The sequence below is a fragment of the Alexandromys fortis genome, unplaced genomic scaffold, assembly GCF_014885135.2.
Source record: "Alexandromys fortis isolate MF-2015 unplaced genomic scaffold, M_Fortis_MF-2015_v1.1 scaffold_118, whole genome shotgun sequence".
Taxonomy (NCBI): Eukaryota; Metazoa; Chordata; class Mammalia; order Rodentia; family Cricetidae; genus Alexandromys; species Alexandromys fortis.
Genome location: NW_026068010.1, coordinates 3,943,898 through 3,964,235, shown reverse-complemented (window position 1 = coordinate 3,964,235; position 20,338 = coordinate 3,943,898). Strand labels below are relative to the sequence as shown.

Below are 20,338 nucleotides of genomic sequence, written 5' to 3'. Positions count from 1 at the left end.
TATATATTTCGAGACAGGGTTTCTCCGTAGCTTTTGGTTCCTGTCCTGGAACTAGCTCTTGTAGACCAGCGAACTCACAGAGATCCGCCTGCCTCTGCCTCCCGAGTGCTGGGATTAAAGGTGTGCACCACCACCGCCCGGCTCTCTCTCTTTTTTTAAAGACAGGGTTACTCTGTGTATCCCTGGCTGTCCTGGAACTCACTCTGTAGACCAGGTTGGCCTCGAACTGAGAAATCTGCCTGTCCCTGCCTCCTGAGTGCTGGGATTAAGGGCGTGCACCACCACTGCCCAGCTCACTAAGATCATTTCTAATAGGAAAGCTCCTCCTGGTTTTTCCAGAAACATTATTTAAAGGAAATGCCATTAACTTCTGTTTAATTTTGGTACCAGTCAGTATTTCCAGTAGCTACCTGCTGAGACACAGACTTGTAGCTATGCAAAATCCACAGGTAAGCCACTCGAGTTTCTATTATTTTTAAAAGGATTTTTTAATTTTTATTTTATGTGTATGAGTGATTGCCCGCATGCATGTACGTATGTTCATGGAACTGGATGGCATAGCTTGGTAGCCACCGCAGAGGATAAAGAGGAGGTGGGGTTTTGGAAGTGTGGGGGGGCAGAGACATAGAGATCAAGACAGAGAAACTGAGACAGACGGAGAATGACAGGAAGTGCTTATGAAGCATCAGAAAAGATAAAAAGATACCTACATTTAACACAAGTCCACCATCAGGACCATCATCTCCAATTCTATCACCCATGTCTCAGGGCTCTGGAGCGGGGCTCAGCATCCTAATTTTCATCACAGTTAGTACTGCTACAGTTGACTCCTCTGACCAGCGATTGAAGAGCGAGGTGTCCCAGATTCCTCACCCCAACTCGGTCTTCTCTGACCAGTATCTTACTTGTGCGTCCCTCTTCCCAACCCGGGGGAGAAATAAACTCTCCCAAAGTGGAGGGAGCTATGAGGCTGAAATCTTGGTGCTGATGGTCAACGTCCCTTCTCGAAAGCTGGTAGAGAAGGTTCCTTCTGGTTTCTAGCAGCTTTGAACATTCATGGGCTTGTGGCAGGATCCCAGCAGTCTCTGCCACTGGCTTTTCATGGCCAAGTTCCCCATATCGTCATGTCTGTCCATGTTCCCTCTCCTTGTGTCCAAGAGCCATAGTGCTCAACCTAACGGTCTTATTTCTCTTTGATTACTCATGCAAGGGCTTCATTCGTCAATAAGCTTACAATTACAGGTGCCAGGGGTTAAGGTTCAAACAGATATCTTTTGGAGAAAGAGCAGCAAGACCTAACATTATATGTTCATGGTTTGGAAAGATGAAACACATCATTAAAATAATTAGGAAACAGGAGGCTGGAGAGATGACCCAGTAGTTAAGAGCATTGGCTTCTCTTGCAGAGGACCAGGGTTTTGTGCTCAGCACCCATATGGCTGTTCCCAAACCTCTGTAACTCCAATTCTAGGGATCCGACACCCTCTTTTGGCCTTTACAAAACCAGGCAAGCATGAGGTTCACAGGCATATGTGTTTGCAAGCCACACACACACACACACACACACACACACACACAATTAAATTAAATTTAAAAATATTAGTATAGTATAGTAAAAATACTATAAAGTAGGTCAAATCTATTTTTATCTAGTTTTATCCTTCTACACGAGGATTCCTGTTTTCCCAGCACCATTTATTGAAGAGATTGTTTTTATTTTCCTCTGATGAATATTTTAAAAGCACTTTTGTCAACAAACAAACAAACAAACAAACCAGAAGTAGGAAACTAGCATGCTATCTATTTTAGTTATAGAATGCCCATGGGCAACCTCTGGCTTGCAAAAAAGGACATATGTCACTAAGTCACCTGCAAAGCAGAGGTATGAGGGGGAGGGTTCTGCAATAATCCTTCCAAGAATGCTCAGTGTGCTTCCACAGGAAGCTTCTAAACTGCTGTCAAATATATATAAAATCATATAGTAACTATGTTTAATGCTGTATTCACAGGATGTAATTTGACAGTTACGCTTTTGGGAACGGAACATAGCTTTCTGGAAATTCTTTGGTCACTGACTGGTTGGGTTTGGTAGTTCTATCCTGAACCATCTTATCCCAGCACATTGCAGGGTCCCACCAGGGTCACTCTGGAGCCAACTATGATGCTTGCAAAGCCACAGACTTGTGGCCTGCTCTCTCTTTTTTGGATGACATAATTATTATTGCACAAACTAAATTACAGCACTTTTGAAAGAAATTTAAACAAAGAAATGAAAACATCCATAAGCCCACCATTTTAATATAACTGTTGTCACCAATGTAATTTTTTGGACCTTAATATGTACACACACACACACACACACACACACACAGACCCTTCATCATGATGATCTTAGCATATATACAATTATATTATGCAAAAATGACCGTTTACATATTTATATATTTTTTGCAAGAATGACCATTTTTATGGCATTGCACAATTCCCTCAGTTTTCTAGACACAGAAATATAGTTTCCTTTTGGATATTAGTTTTAATTGTCTTAACCACCATTATGAGCCAAAGCCTTCTTCCCTTTTGGAGGTCATGGATGGAAGTGTTCTGTCTGCGCTAGGCATGATGGGTCTAACAGAAGGAAGAAACGGTCCCGGCTTTCAGAAAGTTCAGGGAAAGGAAACCCTTACTCCAGGAATCAAAGCACAGCTCAGGGAGTGCAGAGAGAGGCTCAGCAGTTGTACAGTTGAGGGCAACTTTCAGGAGATTTACTTAGCATGCTCCAAATGTTGAGGAAGGGAGGTGAGTAGGTGCCATGAGGAAAGACGCTTGAGTTTAGGCAGAATTCACAAGAAATTGAATGAAAGAAAGTTAAACACGGAGAGAACATCTTGCACCTTCTTAATTCATAACCCCCCTAGCGGTCATGCTAGGTATGGGGTGGCAAGCTCCTACTCTGATCGGGACACTGTAGTGTATGTATGACAGCGGCTTCCCCAATGCTTCCCTGGTAGCCTCTCTGTCGAATTATTGTCTTGTCATAGGTCTGGCCAAATACATGTGAGCGATCTGTAGACCACATGGCTCTGCAGACCGAGTGCACAAGAGCTGTGCACGTACACAGACAGCAATTGTCTGACACGGGGTTTTGCTAGCAGTCCTTGGTAGCTGTGATTTTGTAATCCTCCAGCCTAAACTGCCCAAATTATGGGATTATAGCTATGGGTTATCATATCCAGTTATAAGTACTGAGCTTTAATTCCCAAGTCTTTAAAACTACACCATTAAGTATGGATCCCTGGAGGTGGGGTTACAGCCGGTTGCGGTCTTCCCTTTGTGGATGCTGGGAACCAAACCCAGGTCCTTCGGGAGAGCAGCCAGTGCTCCTAACCGCAGCCGAGCATCTCCCCGGCCCCAACAGAGCAATCTGCCTTCTTAAAAACATTATTATTTTAGAGTCAAGCCTTACGTCCTAGTTTTTTCTTGTTGTCTGTTGTAGGAGGAGCTGTAGAAATGGCTCACCCTTCAAGAGCACTTCCTGCCCTCCCCAAGGAACCAAGTTCAGTTCCCAGCACCAACACTGGCTATAACCCCATCCAGGGGACCTGACTACCTTTCCTGCCCTCTGTGGGCACCTGCACACATGTGCCAGGCCCTCCCATAGATGCTCATACCTAAGCATTTAAAAATCCTTTGAAAATTCATAAGCTATGAAGAGCCACACACTTTAAAGAGGACTCCAGGCTGCAGAAGGAGAGGTGGGTGGGAAGATTCCTGCCTCAGGGGCAACAGAATATTTATCTCTGAGGCTTGTAACAAAAACACAAAATAGAATGAGCCCGTCAGCGCCCATGTTTCAGTCTGTGAGCCCCCCTCAGTGGGAGTCGCTCACCTCCTGTGAACCTCATGCTCGTTGTATGGCCCGTTTGCTTCTTTCACTTAGGAATGTTTAATTTTTTAGAATTTTGACAAGACCTTGCAGTAGAGCACAGGCTGACCTTGTAGCTAACCTTCAGTACGTAGTTCAGATGGTACAAACCCATCAACTAAAGGAAGGGCGTGTGTGGTTTGCTGGTTCATGCTAGGGATGGCACCCAGGGACTACACCACAGAGCCACATCTTCAGTCAGGGCCTCACACCTTTGTTGTGTTCCAGACAGGCTTTCAGTCTGGAATCCAGGCTGCCAGGAAGAGTCGGGGTCATCCATATTGGAATCAAACCCACAGCAACCCCCCCGCATCTGTTCTAGAAATACAAGCAGGAACCACTCTTGACAAGGGCTCATGCTTGAAATGGTCATGTTTGAGTGATCTGATCAGTACTGCATAAAACAGAGACAAAGCAAGCCCTTTACCCGTGGTGTCGTCTTGAGACTCAAATAAGGGCATTGAGAAGAAACTGTTTTCTGTTTTCTTTACAAAGTAAAGGACTCGATCGTGGCATTTTACACACGTGTCAACACACCGCGTTCTAACCTGTTCCTCTCCCCATTATCTGTCTGGGGCTCTCTCGCTGGCTGCCCCCAGTAGCCCTCCATTGCTATGATGTCATTTGGGCTTCATCCTCCTCTCCTTCTCTCTTCTCCCTTAAGAGATCACTCTGACTGTCACTGTCCCTTTTAGAGTTTCATGGCTTACACATACAAGGACACATGCAAATATATATGTATGTATACATATATATATGTGTGTGTTTGTGTGTATGTATGTGTATATATGTGTGTGTATATTCCCTACACATATAAACAGAATAAATATTTTTAATAATAAAAATGGTTTTAAAAATTAAAAGAATGTAAGAAGGGGAATTAAAAGTAATAACCAGTGAGGTAATGCTAAAATACCAGAACATGTAGAGAAATGGAATAAAAAAGAAACTGAGAAGAAAAAGCATTAGCCAATAATGAACAAAATGAGTAAATAGAGTTAGAAAAGAGTATGTAGGGGAATAAGAAAACATTAACAATGTAAAGCGTGATATAGAGTAAATCCTGCTGAAATTGCAGTAGAAAGAGGGACGGTGGTCACGCAGAGTAGAAAGAAGAAGTTAAGCCAGCTACGCTATGGACGATCAGAGCCTCGATAGCACGGGGGAGAGTCAGCTGAACGTGTGACTCTTGTCTTTCTATGGTTTTTCTTTCTATGGTTATTCTATGGTTGTCGGGTCTCTAATGGATAGGTGTCTGTCTGAGTGCGCTGGCTTTCCCTTGGCCCACTAGCGGCCTCTGCTGGCCGCACTTAGCTTTGCAGTCTCTGTGTTAGGCTGGCTCGCACTGAGACCTCCACAATCCTCTGAGGTGGCTGGTTTAGCCTGGGGATGGCTGTTCCCCAAGTACCGTGTAAATATGGGGGGGGGGTGACCACATGCTGGGAGCTTGAAGGCCTGTCTTTGTACTTTCAGGACCCTCTGATAAACCAGTGTTATCACCCTGTTGGAAGGAGACACTGCTGGAGCGACAGAATTTTCCAAGACTCACAGCTAAACGGCTGCTAAGGCTGACCCATCTGAGGGCTCTGTCTCAGAGATAGCCGACTCCACGGTTATTGGTTCAGCTGCTGCAGGCTTCGGCTCCCAGCAACTTGCTCTTCTGTTCACTGCTGACTCCTGGGGCTATGACCGACCCTCCCTGACTTGGGGTTCTTTGAGGGGAACTTTATAGCTATCTGCATCTTCATCACTGGTCTCCAGACTGGATCTTCTATTTTAAAATTAAGAATTTTCACCAGGTGGTGGTGGCTAATGCCTTTAATCTCAGCACTTCTAAGGCAGAAGCAGGCATATTTTTGAGTTTGAGGACAGCCAGTGATACACAGAGAACCCTGTCTCAAAACAAACAAACAAAAAATATAGGTAAAAGGTAGTGGCATGAAGCATTTATTTAATTATTCTTTATCAATAAAAACTCGGGGTTCAGATACGGGGTAATAACCTGAATGATCAGAAAAGTGATGGAGAAGCTACCAGTGACTCTCTCTCTCTCTCTCTCTCTCTCTCTCTCTCTCTCTCTCTCTCTCTCTCTCCTTTCTTCCCTCCCTCCCTCCCTCCCTCCCTAGAAAGAGAGATTCTCTAAACCCTGGCGTACTACTTCCTGTGTCTCTCTATCTGTCCTTGGTTCTCCAAAACCTCTATGGCTAATTTTGGTCAAACAGCTAGCTCCACCCTCTGATTCAAAACAAACTTTATTGTCAGTGTCATGAGCATCAGAATGTGACCAAAATATCCCCAAACCGTGGTGCACACTGTTTTAATCCCAGCACTCTGGAGGCACAGGCAGGCAAATCCCTGAGAGTTCAAGGCCAGCCTGGTCTTCAGAGTGGTTTCCAGGACAGCCTCCAAAGCTACACAGAGAAATCCTGTCTCACAAAATCAAACAAACAAGCAAAACACTACCCCAAACCCCAAAATTAAAATAAAGATTTCTAGCCTATTAAAAATATACATAGGTCTTACATCAGTTGATTAAATATGTAACAGTATATCTCGATTTTTTTGAGACAGAATGTTTTTATGAACCCCAGGCTGGACTCAAACCTATAGCAATGCTCCTGCCTCAGCTTCCCAAGTGTTGGGATTATACAAGTGAACCATCACAGACAGCCATAAGTATAGCTGACTCTCAGTGGGGAGGATAGAAAAGTAGACAAAGCAATGGTGTAATTTGTTAATGAAACTCACAAACTATCACCAAGGTCTGTTCGTACAGTGCTATCCTATTGTGATGGTTTGAATGAAAATGCCCCCAGGGGCTCATCAGTTTGGATGGTCAGTCCCTAGTTGGTGGAACTGCTTGGGAAAGATTAGGAGGTGTGGCCTTGTTGGAGGAGGTTTGCCACTGAGGGAGCTGTGAGGTTTCCAAAGCCCCCACGATCCCCAGAGTCTCTCCCTCTGGACATCCTACTTGCAGAACAAGATATGAGCTCTCAGCTGTTCCTGCCACTGTGCCTCTCCTCTAGGGACGGGCCCTAACCCTCCAGAACTGTAAGCCCAATTAAACGCTTTCTTTGGTAAGTGGTCTTGGTCATGGAGTTTTATCACAGCAATAGAATAGTAACTAAGACAACCAAGCATGCTCAAGGAGCTGAGTTTGATACCCAGTACCAAGAAGAAACAAAAGATGGCCAGGATCTTACAAATTGCCAGGCTGGCCTGGAACTCATGATCTGCCTGCCGCTGCTTCCCAGGTAGCTGTGATGACAGGTTGTGCCACACATGGCTTTAATTTTCCCCAAACAGTGTGTGATAGCTCAAGGAAGTTAATAGTTGAGTGATCCTTGTACTTGATGTCAATGTTTACACGTTTAACACTTGGAAGGTCTGTGTGGGTTTGTTTAAGATTTATTTTTATTTTATGTGTATGAATGTTTTTCTGAATGTAGATACATTCTGCCACGTGCATGCCTGGTACCCACAGAGGTCAGAAGAGGACACCATATCCCTCGGAACTTTAGTTATAGATAGTTATGAGCCACCACAGGGGTTCTAGGAACCGAACTCTGGTGGTCTAGATGTAACTTCTTTTTCTCCAAGACAGGGTTTCTCTGTGTATTTTTGGTTTTCCTGGCACTCACTGTGTAGACCAGGCTGACCTTGAACTCACAGAGATTCACCTGCCTCAGGCGTGCGCCACCATGCCCAGCTTAGACATAACTTCTGTCACGTCTGGGTCTTAGGTAGTGTCACTTTGGATTGGAATGAGCTGTGGAGGTTTTAGAGGACTTCAGTTCCAGGCCGCTCACTTTCATATATCCCTCCTGTATGGGCTTTATGGGGAAACATCTCGGAGACCCTGCCAATGATATGTCATGAGTAGACGGGTTTTATCCTGTTTATAAAACTTAGGGAGCATTTCTTTAGAACCTGGGTGTCTTTCTCCCCAAATCCCTCATTGTGGTGATGAAAGAGAGGTCAGTGGGTATTCTAGTCTCTGTCACAGGGCTTGAGGCCCGGATGAGGAGAAAGGAGCCATTTCCAATCTCACCCCACAGAGGCCAGGTTTGGCCAGCCAGATGACAGCCATATGAGAGAATTCCCGAAAACACAAAGACTGCGAGAATTGCCATCAATATTTCCAGTTTTTCAAAATGTTCTTTATGTTGGTAAGTAACCATTGAACTAAAACAACAAAGCCAAACAGCGTGCCCTAAACCTGACAAAGGCACACACTTGAACCTCTATTTCTGTTCCTACAAATTTGTTGCTCTCTGTGGACAGACTGGGCCTAGAAGACCGGGGTTGTGGGCACAGTAGCCTAAGCCTTGACTTCGAGGCTGTTTTCTCTTTATCTCCTCTTCCAACCCAAACCAACACATATGGCTCACTCTTCTACAGGGTTCCCTGACCACAAGGAGAGGAAATTGACTGCGCTATCGCATTTAGGACCAAGTATTCCGAGTTCTCCCACTCTCTGCACATTGTCTAGCTGTGGGTGGTTGCATTTATTCCCATCTTCTGCAGGAGGAAGTTTCTCTAAAGATGGCTGAGCAACACTGATCTATGAGTATAGCCAATATCTTTAGGAGTCATCAAGCTGCTATGTTCCGTTAGCAGAACTGTAGCGTTTGGTCTCCCCTTTGGTACCTGGTCCATTTAGTCTCAGGTTCTTGACCATCCAGGCCATGTTGGAGATGGGTTCCATCTCATTGTGTGGGCCCCGAATCCAACCCGATTTTGGTTGGTTACTCCCACAACCTTTGTGCCACTATTGTGCTAGCTCATCTTGCAGCTGGTCACCATTGTAGGTGACAGGGTTTGTAGTTGGCTTGGTGTTTAGCTTTCTTCTCTGGTAGAGTGCAGAGAACTTTCCAGCACCCTGAACACTAGGCAGTGGGGGTGAAGGCTCTAGGTACCAGCGCGACATCTCCATGTTCAGTGAGAGGAGACAGAAAAAGTGTAAGAGCCAGAGGAGGACACCAAGGAAACAAGGTCGTCTACACACAGCAGGACCAGTGCACACAGGAACTCCTAGAGGCTGTGGCTGCACACACAGGACCTGCATAGGTCTAAGCCAGATGGGGTCCCAGTGCTCAGAGTGGAGGTGGACACAGGCCCCATCCCTAATCCAGAAGCTATCTCCGATGGATAACCAGTCACAAAGAAAAAAATTAGTTTTCTTCGACAGAGTGTCACTGGGTATATGAGTCACTCTGAAGACCAAGCCCTATTCCCAGCAGCAGGTGGCCAATACAAAATGAACTTGAGGATATTTTTCGAGGGTTTTATTTGTTTGTTTGTTGTCTGGGCATTTTTTTTTCTTATCCTACAGGTCTTTTGCTTAGATGTTATGGTTTCCAGTTTTGTGTTTTCATGGGATTTCTGTGTGATGTATGAGTCTCTGCATCAATATGTGTTTCTTGTGTTTTTCTTCAGTTCTTTGCTTTTTATATTATTTTATTAGTTTTTTCCTTTCTTCTTTAGATACCTGTTTATTTTCTAATGAAAGAGAGCAAGAAAGGTGTGGATATGGGTGGGTGAGGAAGGACCTGGGATGAGCTGGGGCCTGGAACTATAACCAGAATATACTGTATGAAAAAAAAAACCCATTTTCAATGAAGAGATAAAATAAAACCAGATTCAAATTTAAAATAAATAAATTTAATATAAAAGGATAGCCTCATTTTGTGGCTCAGAAATAGACATTATTGCTGGGTGGTTGTGGCGCACGCCTTTGATCCCAGCAGTTGGGAGGCAGAGGCAGGAGGATCTCTATGACTTCGAGGGCAGCCTGGTCTACAGAGCAAGTTCAAGGACAGGCTGCAAAGCTACACAGAAAACCCCTGTCTTGAAAAACAAAACCAAAACAAAACAGAAAAAGAACTAAACATTATCAGTATTAAATATACTATTTGTATTAATGGGATGTCTGACAAAAAACATATGTTAGTAAGAAATATGCAAACAGATACAAAGGGAGGGCTTAGTGGTAATTTTCTTACTAGTGAGAGGATAGAAGAGCAGAAACTGTTTCAATATTTTGTCTTCCCCTCTTCTTTCCTCCTCCATCTCTCCCTCCCTCCATTCCTCTTTTCTTTCTTCCTCCTCTCCCACGACCAATAAATAGCTCAGGCTAGTCAGTATGTGGTCCCCCTGCCTCAGTCTCCAAAGTGCTGAGATGAGACCTGTCTTAATTACTTTTATATTACCGTGGTAAAACACCAAGGCAACCTACAAAAGCAAGAGTTTAACTTGGAGGCTCACAGCTCCACAGGGTTAGCATCCGTGCTCATCATGACAGGCAGCAGGAAAGCGGGCAGGCAGACATGAGGCTGGAGCAGTAGCCAAGAGCTCCTCAGAAGCAGGAGGCGGAGAAAAGAGGACTAACTGGGAATCGCATGAGCTTTTGAAATCTGAGAGCTATCCCCAGTGACACAGTTCCCAATCCTTCCCAAATCGTAACTGGGAACCAAGCATCTGGGGCTATGGGGGCCGTTCTCACCCAAACCACTTTAGGTCACGCCTGTCATATGTCTATTTATGCTGTGCTGAAAGCCTGTAACACATATGTCTGCACACCTCACATGTATTCCTGGATGGTGCTAGAAGCTAAGATTCCACTTGTGTGTAACTGATAAAAGCCTCTCAGTTCTCATGTCTGCTGTGTGAATCCCGTAGCTCTCCACACTGCCCACTAGTGTGTGCACCCTGTGCCTCTCCACACTGCTCACTAGTGTGTGCACTCTGGAGCTGTCCACACTGCTCACTAGTGTGTGCACTCTGTGCCTCTCCACACTGCTCCCTACTAAACTGAGGAAGATAGAAGGAGGTAAAAAAAAATCGGCAAATATGGAGTCAATCTGGCCCTGGAGTACCCTTGAGAGTGCTTCCAATTTCTTTAAGAGACTGAAGCCATGTGGCTTTCCCATGCTCTGGGGCCCACATGAAAGGAGCTGAGGTAGGGGTGTAAAAGGGAAATGCACCCTGCCGCCACTGCCTGTAGGCAAAGCTCAAATCTGTGTAATTTTGTTTAAAACCTGTTGCTGTGATAAACACCACCACCAAAAGCAGCTTGCAGAGGAGACGGATGATTTGGCCCACAGGTTATAGTTCATCACCGGAGGGAGGCCAAGGCAGGAGCTCAAGGCTGGAAACGGGAGGCAGGAACTGAAGCAGAGGCCACAGACAGACGATGTTTGCTGCCTTGCTCCCACCCATCCGCCCACCCCAGACTAGCTCAGCTACACTTTTATACAACCCAGACCTGTCTGCCCAGGTGGCACCTCCCACAGTGGACTGGTCCTCCTATAGCAGTTAGCAATTAAGAACACATCACAGAGACATGCCCACAGGCCAATCTGAGGGAGGCAACTCTTCCCTTAGGATTCCTTCTTTCCAGTTGTGTTTGGTTCATGTTCCAGGCTAGGTTTGCGTCAAGTTGACAAAAACTAACCAGATAGCCTGTGACCAAAACAAAGGTATTTTAGAGACTCTGGTGAGCGTAAACAACCCTGTTAGTAAGCAAACTGAAAATCACATAAACAGGCTGGGTAGTGGTAGTGCACACCTTTAATCCCAGCACTTGGGAAGCACAGGCAGGTGGATCTCTGTGAGTTCGAGGCCAGCGTGTTCTACAAGAGCCAGTTCCAGGACAGGCTCCAAAGGTACAGAGAAACCCTGTCTCGAAACTCGAAAAACAAACAAACAAAAAATTACATAAACAAATTTAGTCTTTCTAGACTATCATGTGAGGCTCCCATAGACTTTTGGGGGTGTGGCTCTTCCTTTCAAGGGAGGATGCCCTCAGCACAGTGTGTTAAGATAGATGTTTGCGTTTTGTTTCTTCCAAAGGTCTCAGTCAGAAGGGAAGGGAGGTGATGAAGTTCGCTTACTGTTTCATGCTTTGGCAACGGGAAGAACAGAAAGGTAAGATGTATCCAGTGAGACACAGCGCTGTGTGATGTTACTCGTCTGGAGGAACACGTTCAGACATCAGCAAGTCCAGCCACAGTCTTTGTCAAGCTTAACGCAGCATGCAGACAAATGCAAAATATAAATTTACTCGGAGTAGTCTTCCCCCTTATATAAACTCTCAGTATAAAAATGTCCCAGTCTTCCTATACATTTTTCACTTTCAAAAACAACAACAACAAAAACTAATCCAACGTTTCTGACCTTTTTGTATGGCAATGGGAATTTGTGCAACTAAGCAAAAGCCCCCAGATCAGGGCAGTCTCCTTGAGTCTCCTTTTAACTCTCCGTGTCTCTGTGCAAAAGGAAGAGAGAACTCACCCACAATGAAATACTGTTCTAAAGCACTTGAAAATTATAACTGTTTGGGTGCCCGATTTTCCTTTGCTCCCTGGGTAACATTAGGAAAAGCATCTAAAATCTCAGCGTTTCTGAGCTTAAATAGATGCTTCATAGATGTCAAGAGATGACTGGTTTTAGGCTCCCACCGCATGCCTCCTGCTTGTCCAGTCACAGAAGGCATGATAAACTCGTATGGAGAACCACGGGCGAAGTTGCTATCCCAGCTGCCTGCGGAAGCTGTCGGAAGCATTGACAAGATGCTGATGGTTCATTGGCTACTGAAAGGGCAAGGAAAAAAGATGTTCATTCCGTGTCACGAATGCCGCGCTGGGAGAAGATGTCGTGGTCGTCCTCACTCACAGACAGTGCAAGTCGATGTAGAAAAAGTCCACGCAGTGGCTACACATGGGCGCTCTCCGGTGGGCAGGCAGTGCTGGCTACCTGGAGATCCACCGTATGCCAGCCTGCGTGGATTCACTTGTGCATGCCAGGCCTGGCCAGGTGAAGAGGAGAGGCTTTCCATGCAGTTCTCGCTTGGTGGATGGGCCATGGTGCTGTCACCAGAAGGCAGGGTCAACAGTCATTCCACAGTATCCCTGGTGCTCAAAGGGTGGCTGCTGGCCAAGATGGAAACCGTCTCTGATGCCATCTTCCCCAAACTGTACCTTGTTTCAGGTAGTATCCTCAAAGTCCCGTGACCCAAAACCACTAAGGGGAGACTGGCTTCGTTATACTGTCCCCAAGGGCAATTCTGTTCAGAACTCCGAGTCTAAGTGAGGAGTCATCGGTCCACACAATGGAGGTGGATAAACTTTTCTTTTTGACTTTGAAAATCGATTTCCTTCGGTGCTTGTGCAGCAACTGTTTCAACTTGTCCTTAAAAAACGAGGTGGTGAGAGTGTAAAGGATGGGGTTCAGGGCGCTGTTTACCGGAAGGAAAAACACTACTATCCAGGAAGTGATCGTACCTGGGGAAGAAAATGAAGTGTGAAAAAGAACAGAAAGTGGCTCCCCCCTCTTTGTTCCCCAAGATTCAATCCCCTAGTCTCACCCCCAGCACTGCAACAGAACACCAGTTGCGCCTCCCCCCCCCCCCCCCCCGCAGCTTTTTCTGTGGATCCCACAGACCATCCCTTCCTAACCTCCCTCCCCGCACTGGTCCATCGCGATATCTTGGCTTCCAACTCCAGCAGGCACCCTCTGATAAACCACAGCCCACGCTGACAGAAAACCAGGAAGGCTGCCTGCAGGCCTTCTCCCCTCTTCGTCTTTCCCTAGACCCAATCCTCCAGTCTCATCCTCCCGCCCTGCTGCAGAACATCTGTCGCAAGCCTTCCTTCCCTGCCTGCCCGGCTACTACCATCTCCTGCGGACCCCACAGATCTTCCCCTTTTAACCCTGCCCCCTTGTTGCCTCATCCCTGGCTCCAGCCCCAGCAGACTCCACCTGCTAACCCAGGGCCGCTCCTCCCAAGTTAATAAGTTGGATGGAGGCGGATCTACACCTCTCCTTATGTTCCTGAGCTCACCCAGCTTCACCTCTGCAGCAGGAAACCTGCTGTGGTCTCCCTTTCCTCTTTGACCCCCCATCTCCAACAGATCACAAAGACCTTCTCCTCCAATCCTCCCCACCCCCCATAACTCATTCCAGTTACCCAGCCCCCAACACCAGCAGACATTCCCCGTGAACACACCAGCTGAAGAGGCCAGAGAAACGGGTAACACACAGTCATTGCACTCAGTGTTTTTATTCTTCCTCGCTGGACTGCACCACTGCCCACTGCCTGCCTTAGAATATTAATTATAAAACACTGTGGTAGCAATGGTAACGCTGTGTTGACGCCATAGACACAGAGACCTTACCTCATGGAAGGGACGCGCCCAGACTCTGGCCTTGTCAAAGGGCCTAAGAAGGCACAGTGTACCTGGGAATGAGGGAGGGGACTGACCTGGTATCTCCACTTTAAGAAGAGACAGAATTTTAACAACAAACACGGGAATCCAGCAGATGGCATCTGAGAACACAATAAAGAAGAAGCGGTTTGCAACAGCCACCTCCTTCCGGATGTGGCTCCTCACTTCCGCAGTCTGAAGGGCTGTTTTCTGGATAGAGCAGAACATGGTGACGTAGGCGAACACAATGACGAGGAAAGCCAGCAAGTTCACACCTGTTGAAAACAGCACACTGGTTTTACATCTCCGTGGGAAGTCAGTAGAGACACATCAGCTACGTGGCTGTTAACATGGTCCCCGGGCACCAGGGTTCCCAGAAACACCCTCTTCTGTGTGCTCCGAGGTGTGGAGCAGAACTTCCCAAGTACAGGAAATAATTTCAAGAACTGGGTTTTGATTAGCCCTTCAGAGGGATTTCAAAGGCGAAAGTTCTTTATGAAGAATTAGGCCTGGAAATTCAGATCTGGAAAACCATGAAGCAAAAGCAAAACTGCCTTTCTCCTCCTCCTTCTCCTCCTCCTCCTCCTCCTCCTCCTCTTCTTCTTCTACTTCTTCCTCTCTCTCTCTCTCTCTCTCTCTCTCTCTCTCTCTCTCTCTCTCTCTCTCTCTCTCTCTCCTGAGACAAGGTCACACACTATGCAGCCCTGGGTGGCCTTGAACTCACAGACACCTGCTTGTCTCTACCTTCTGAGGATTAAAGGTGTGCACCACCGCTCTTGGCAAGACTGTTATAGGAAAAACACACTTTCATGTTCTCTGTCTGTCACTCACTTACCACACACACACACACACACACACACACACACACACACACACACACGGAGTTTCGTTTTTAGTTCCTGGAACGTCACCCATTAAGGTATTGCTGTTTGTATAGTGCTTGTCTCAAAAAGTAGGTAACAATCTTAGTTCCTTGTCATATATATATATATGAATAAAAGAATTTTAGAATTAATCATAAATATAACTGCCTCAGAAGCACTCTTCTTTATGTTTTGGCCCTTCAATAAATGTAACACATCAGACAAAAAATGCAATTTTGTTTACTTTTGCTTAGATTGCTCACAGTAATCTGATTCATTGCGAGTCAGAGCCCTTTAAACTCAATTTAGAAAAGAAATAAAAATGTTAAAAACACAACTAAATGAATCACTCTTTGGAGGCCAGTTTCACAGATAGCCCCTATAACAGTGATTTCTTGTTCCTTTGCTTACTTTATTCTTGCTGTAATAAAAGGAACATCCAAGACAGCGATTATCAAATTCTTTTTGATAAGCATAAAATTTGCATATGTTTCCAGAGCTGCTAAAAACCATGCTCAATCTGAATTTAGACTGTGTGGAAGACTGGTAACGGCAGGGAAAAACGGTTCAGGTTCAAGGTTACTTTTAACCACGGTGTTTCGTCGTCCATGGACTCTTACTACCTTGTGCTACAACAGCATTTTATAAGCCCGGCTTGTCTGAAGCCTCTTGTCAGAAAGCTTCGCTTGGTGTAAAGCAAAATGGCTCCGTGGCAGGAACTGGACCCGCTTTAGCCGTCTCATGCCTTAGCTGTAAGATTCGACTTCCCAGCACTGCAGCTGGGCCTGGCCCCTGGCTTTGGATCTCTGACCCCACTGTCTTTTCCCAGAACACAGCTCCCATCCCTGCCATCCTCTGGCTTCACTTGGCTGTGCCTCCTCATCCCTGGGGCTTCATTTCTCTGTCAAAGATGTAGAAACATGGTCCTCCCATGTGGGGCAACTAGGATGTCCTGTACGCTTCGCCCACGATGCTTGTTGGCCTGAGCTGTGAGGACGCATCTGAGGGTCTGTGTCCTGCTTTCGGCTCTGTAATATCTGCGAGAATGGGGGCCGGTGTAGCTCTAGCTTTTAATATTGGGACAGCTCATAGAAGACTCGCAATAAATCCTTGACCTCATGAATAGACAGTAGTGGGCATATGCACATGGCTGTGTGTGCTTACATAGGCACACACATGAGCGCACGAGGGTGCGTGTGCTTACATAGGCACATACATGAGTGTATGTGGGTGCGTGTGCTTACAGAGGCACACACATGAGCGCACGAGGGTGCGTGTGCTTACATAGGCACATAAATGAATGCACGTGGGTGCGTGTGCTTACATAGGCACACACATGAGTGTATGTGGGTGTGTGTGCTTACATAGGCACATCCATTGTGAGGTATGCCTGTGCTGGTAGCTGTGAAGAGGAGAGCCTGGAGGAAGCACGAACTGTCTACGGTATCCCGAAAGGACAAACTTACGAACACACGTATACCAAGAAAGAATGGTGTGTGAGTAGAGCGCCCAAAGCGGTGTATAGAAAGAGTCCTGTATTTCAGAAAAGGAGAAGAGATACTGGGGAAAGGGACACAGCGGTTCGGGTCACCCCAGGATAGGGTTTAAGCTGCCCATTTGAACTTGATCTTGAAAGTCGTTTGGGGTGTTGATGGTTTCAGATCGGAGAGAAGCGGTTGTTTTTGTAGCCAAGTTCTGACAGGGCTGACAGACAGACAGACAGACGGATGTGAGGAAGGAAGACTACAATGTCAAGGGCGGTGGGAGGTGACAGCAGTGAGTGGAGACATAGGGCAGAGAACTGTTTTTACAAGAGAGCGACAAAAAGCTTGTTGATGAGGAAGATGAGGGGCAAGAGGGAACAGAATAATGTGTTAGCTAAAAAACGCTTTGGGAGCCACCTTCATTCCAAGCAGAATTAAGACGTGTTACACAATAACAAAGACAATTAATGTTAAGGTCTGTCTGTCATTCATTTATAGTAGAAAATATGGGATCATTATTTCTAAGGAAAAAGTCGGGAAATTAAGGAAAGTGAGAAGAATTGGTATCGCGGGGCCTCAAGAGAAGTTTTTACAAAAGGCTGTGTATCTGCGGGTGTTTAGATGACCTGTTTGCGATTTTCTAGAATTGTATTAATATTTATTTAAGTTATAACTAAATTGTTACAAAAAAGGCATTTTAAAGGCATTTAAGTAATTTGGTAGGGTTTCAGGACTGGATATTAACTTAGAATTTTTCCAGGCCGTGCTCGCTATGAAAGAAAAGCAAAAAGAATTCAAGGGTGATTTAAAAACAAAAATCACTCAAAGGTCCTGGGAGGATATCTCTGTCTTCTGTCCTACATTTCAGCAATACAAAGTTTAATAATTAAAAAAAACCTACAAAATGAACGTGAAGAACCTTCCTTTCTGAATGGACCCACTCATATCTGACGGCTTGTGTCATTTCTAGGAAAATGGTGGGTGGCGTCTCTCTGGGAAAAGAAAAGAAAAATTTACCTAGGAAAATCCCAAGGGAGTACCCTCTACTTCCAAAATCTTCTGCTTGGTCATAATGAAGTGGGAAGCAGACTCCATTTTTCCCATAAAAGTTGCCAAAATAATCCTCGCTGGTGAAGGGAACGGCAGCTATGAGAAATCCCAGCCCCCAGGCGCTGCCGAGGGCCACCGCAGTCTGGCGCTTGCCCGGGCGCAGGTTGCTGAAAGGGTAGACGATGACCAGGAACTTCTCCAGAGTCAGGAAAGTCAGCAGCAGCACTGACACCTCCGTGGACAGCATGGCCAGGAAGCCCAGGAGGCGGCAGGGTACACTCTCCATCCACAGCAGCGCGTACTTCTGATACTGCCCTCGGTACTTGATGTCAAAGGCGCCCACGAAGAACAGGTACACCCCCATGAGGCAGTCGGCACCTGCGGGAACCCAAGCAGCCCGTGGCGGTAGTGCTCAGCATAAGACCTTTTATGTTCCTCAATTCTGCTTCCTGTATTAAATGAACCGACTAGACTACCAACCAGCCAATGGACCTGATCTGGTTTCTGGTTTAAAGGGCAGAAGAGGGAACACTTCTTGAGGGCTAGTACTTGAATGAGAACGCCCACTACTGGTATAGTTAATAAAATATTCTTGTCTGACATGAATATCTAGCTCTCCTTTCCCTGACAGTGGGGGGCAGAGCGGGTGGGGATCTGGCTTTTTAAGCACACGGGCCTTTGTAATCGAAATTAATAATACATTAAATTAATAATAATACAACTTGAAGAAATTAGTTTACAAATCTCCAAACTTATTCCATTTTCCATCCCTCACTCATTGACCTGTGAATCCATTTCTACGACATGATCCCCAGGGCTACACTTCATGCTGAGAGCCTGTAACCTAAAGTCACAAAGGGCAGTGCATTTATACCTAGAAAAGATTTGCCTGCCAAAGCTAAGTTGGATTGAAGGATATTAGTTGAATATACAATCCTAAATATAATATATACACAAAATTGTATGTGTATATATACATACACATATATACATATCAGCTCATAGAAGATAATCTATTTATACAAGAAACATACTTACAACAAAGGATTTTGATGGACATAGCATGAGTCGTATTCTCAGCCTTAATAAGAGATCTCACGGCAATGACAAGGAAATTCCCAACGCTGGTAATGAGAGCTATAACCCAGACAGACACTCTGAGGATATTGTTAGCCAAGAGGTCCTCAGATGAAGAAATGCCGTCAGTCGGGGGCATACAGATTCGGACATGGGGAACATAGGAGCAGTATCGAAAGGCTTTCAAGTAACTGGAGTCAAAAGGAGAAAAAGGAGACAGTTATTGGACAGCGGTGACTGAGGGAGCCCTACCAGGCTACAGGCGGGAAGCAGGGGCTGGCACTTTGCTGGTTTGTTTATTACTGTGAAGGGTTTTTGTTCTTGTGTAATTTGTTAGTCTAGGTGTGGCTGTAAGGGGGACTTAGTACTACAAGGACACAGACTTAAAAGCATATGTCTGTGTCTAGAGAGAGTCACGGGTGTGGGGGACCATAGAGATCTGGGCATGGGGCCCCACTACTGTGCCCAGCCCAGCCATATTGGATGTGGTGTTTTAATTCTCACTGGGTATTGTAAAAAGCAGATCACTGTCACAGAGTTGATCTCTAACCAGCATCCCAGGCTTTCACAGTAAGGAACCTATGACTCCCAAAAAATGTTCTCAATGAACATTGACTGTCTAGCCTTCTCCTTGTCCTGGCATGGGGGTAGAGATCTGAGACTAGGAAAATTGAGTCTGGAGCTGGGAGGAGAAGCAGTGACCTTAAACACAGGGTTCCTATCAGAGTTTCTTCTAGGGACTTAAATTCTAGCGGGAAATGAAGGTTTGTTTGTGGTCAATGCATTTGTAATCTGGGCGTGGGGAGTCTCGACAGTCGGAATGGGTCAGCTTACCCCAGATTTGTGTCTTTAGATTTTCTCCCTTAGCTAAGCTGGGTCTTAAAGTTCACTGCTTGAATCTTTTCCCCAGCGGAGTATACTTTAACCATCTTCTAATTCAGATTCCATGTCAGCAATTAGATGATAACGTGATACTGTGTGGAGTGCTCTTAAGATGGCTTGCCTGGGTGCCCTTAGCTGCCTGGCCTCTTACCCAAACACAGTGACCTTCTAACCCCGCACAAGCCAGGCTCCTCCCCTTCTAAGAGGCATCTGTGCTTTTCCTTTGGATGCATTGGGGTTGTCTCGAGTGCCACATGACTGCCCATGAGGAGTCCTCATCTGTCTCTTTATTTTGTTCCATGAATCTTCAGGGAATTTAATAGACATTTACTTATTGGCTCATTTACTCCAATTTCAAAGCTAAATGAAAGTCCTCTGGTGTGTTCTTCCTCTTGCTTATCACTATGTCCTCAGCATCACTACGTGCCTGTTGGATGCCAAGGACCCAGCAAGCAAAGGACTATAGATGGTTGGGTGCTGGATGTGTTGGAGACACAGAAGGAAAATTCCAGCCCAAGTGGCATATAGTTCGGCTTCCTAGCAGCTGGCATCCAATTAAAGGAGATAGACATCTGGATATGATTGTCTTTTCCTATCCTGGACTCCCAGCACACACTCCTGGCACCCTTGGCTCTTTTCGGATTCCATTGTGCTTATCATCTTCAGAGAGAGTCCTGTTGGTCCTCCCAGTGTACCCAGGGGTAGGAGGAAGGGACGGGGTGAGGAGAGAGGGATGCCTCAACGACGAAAGGCCAAGGAAAGGAAAAGAAAGGGAAGGAAGGCAGGCCATTCGGTAGGGATGCAGCTAAGCTAGCTCGCTTTGTGTTTGTGTTGGTCCCTCTGTGGGCCTCG

The 20,338-nt window shown here is 45.8% G+C and overlaps 1 protein-coding gene across 1 annotated transcript in view; it reads right to left on the bottom strand.

Moving 5' to 3' along the window:
• Nucleotides 1-9,603: 9,603 nt before the first annotated feature.
• Rxfp2 (relaxin family peptide receptor 2) overlaps nucleotides 9,604-20,338 on the bottom strand; it is a 57,282-nt gene continuing 46,547 nt past the window's right edge. The window contains exons 15-18 of the mRNA XM_050161967.1: nucleotides 18,566-18,795; nucleotides 17,495-17,905; nucleotides 14,187-14,405; nucleotides 9,604-13,206 (exon numbers count right to left, since the gene is read on the bottom strand). Of these exons, the coding sequence (XP_050017924.1) occupies nucleotides 12,947-13,206; nucleotides 14,187-14,405; nucleotides 17,495-17,905; nucleotides 18,566-18,795 (1,120 nt within the window). The 3' untranslated portion in view covers nucleotides 9,604-12,946. The remainder of the gene's footprint in view (nucleotides 13,207-14,186; nucleotides 14,406-17,494; nucleotides 17,906-18,565; nucleotides 18,796-20,338) is intronic.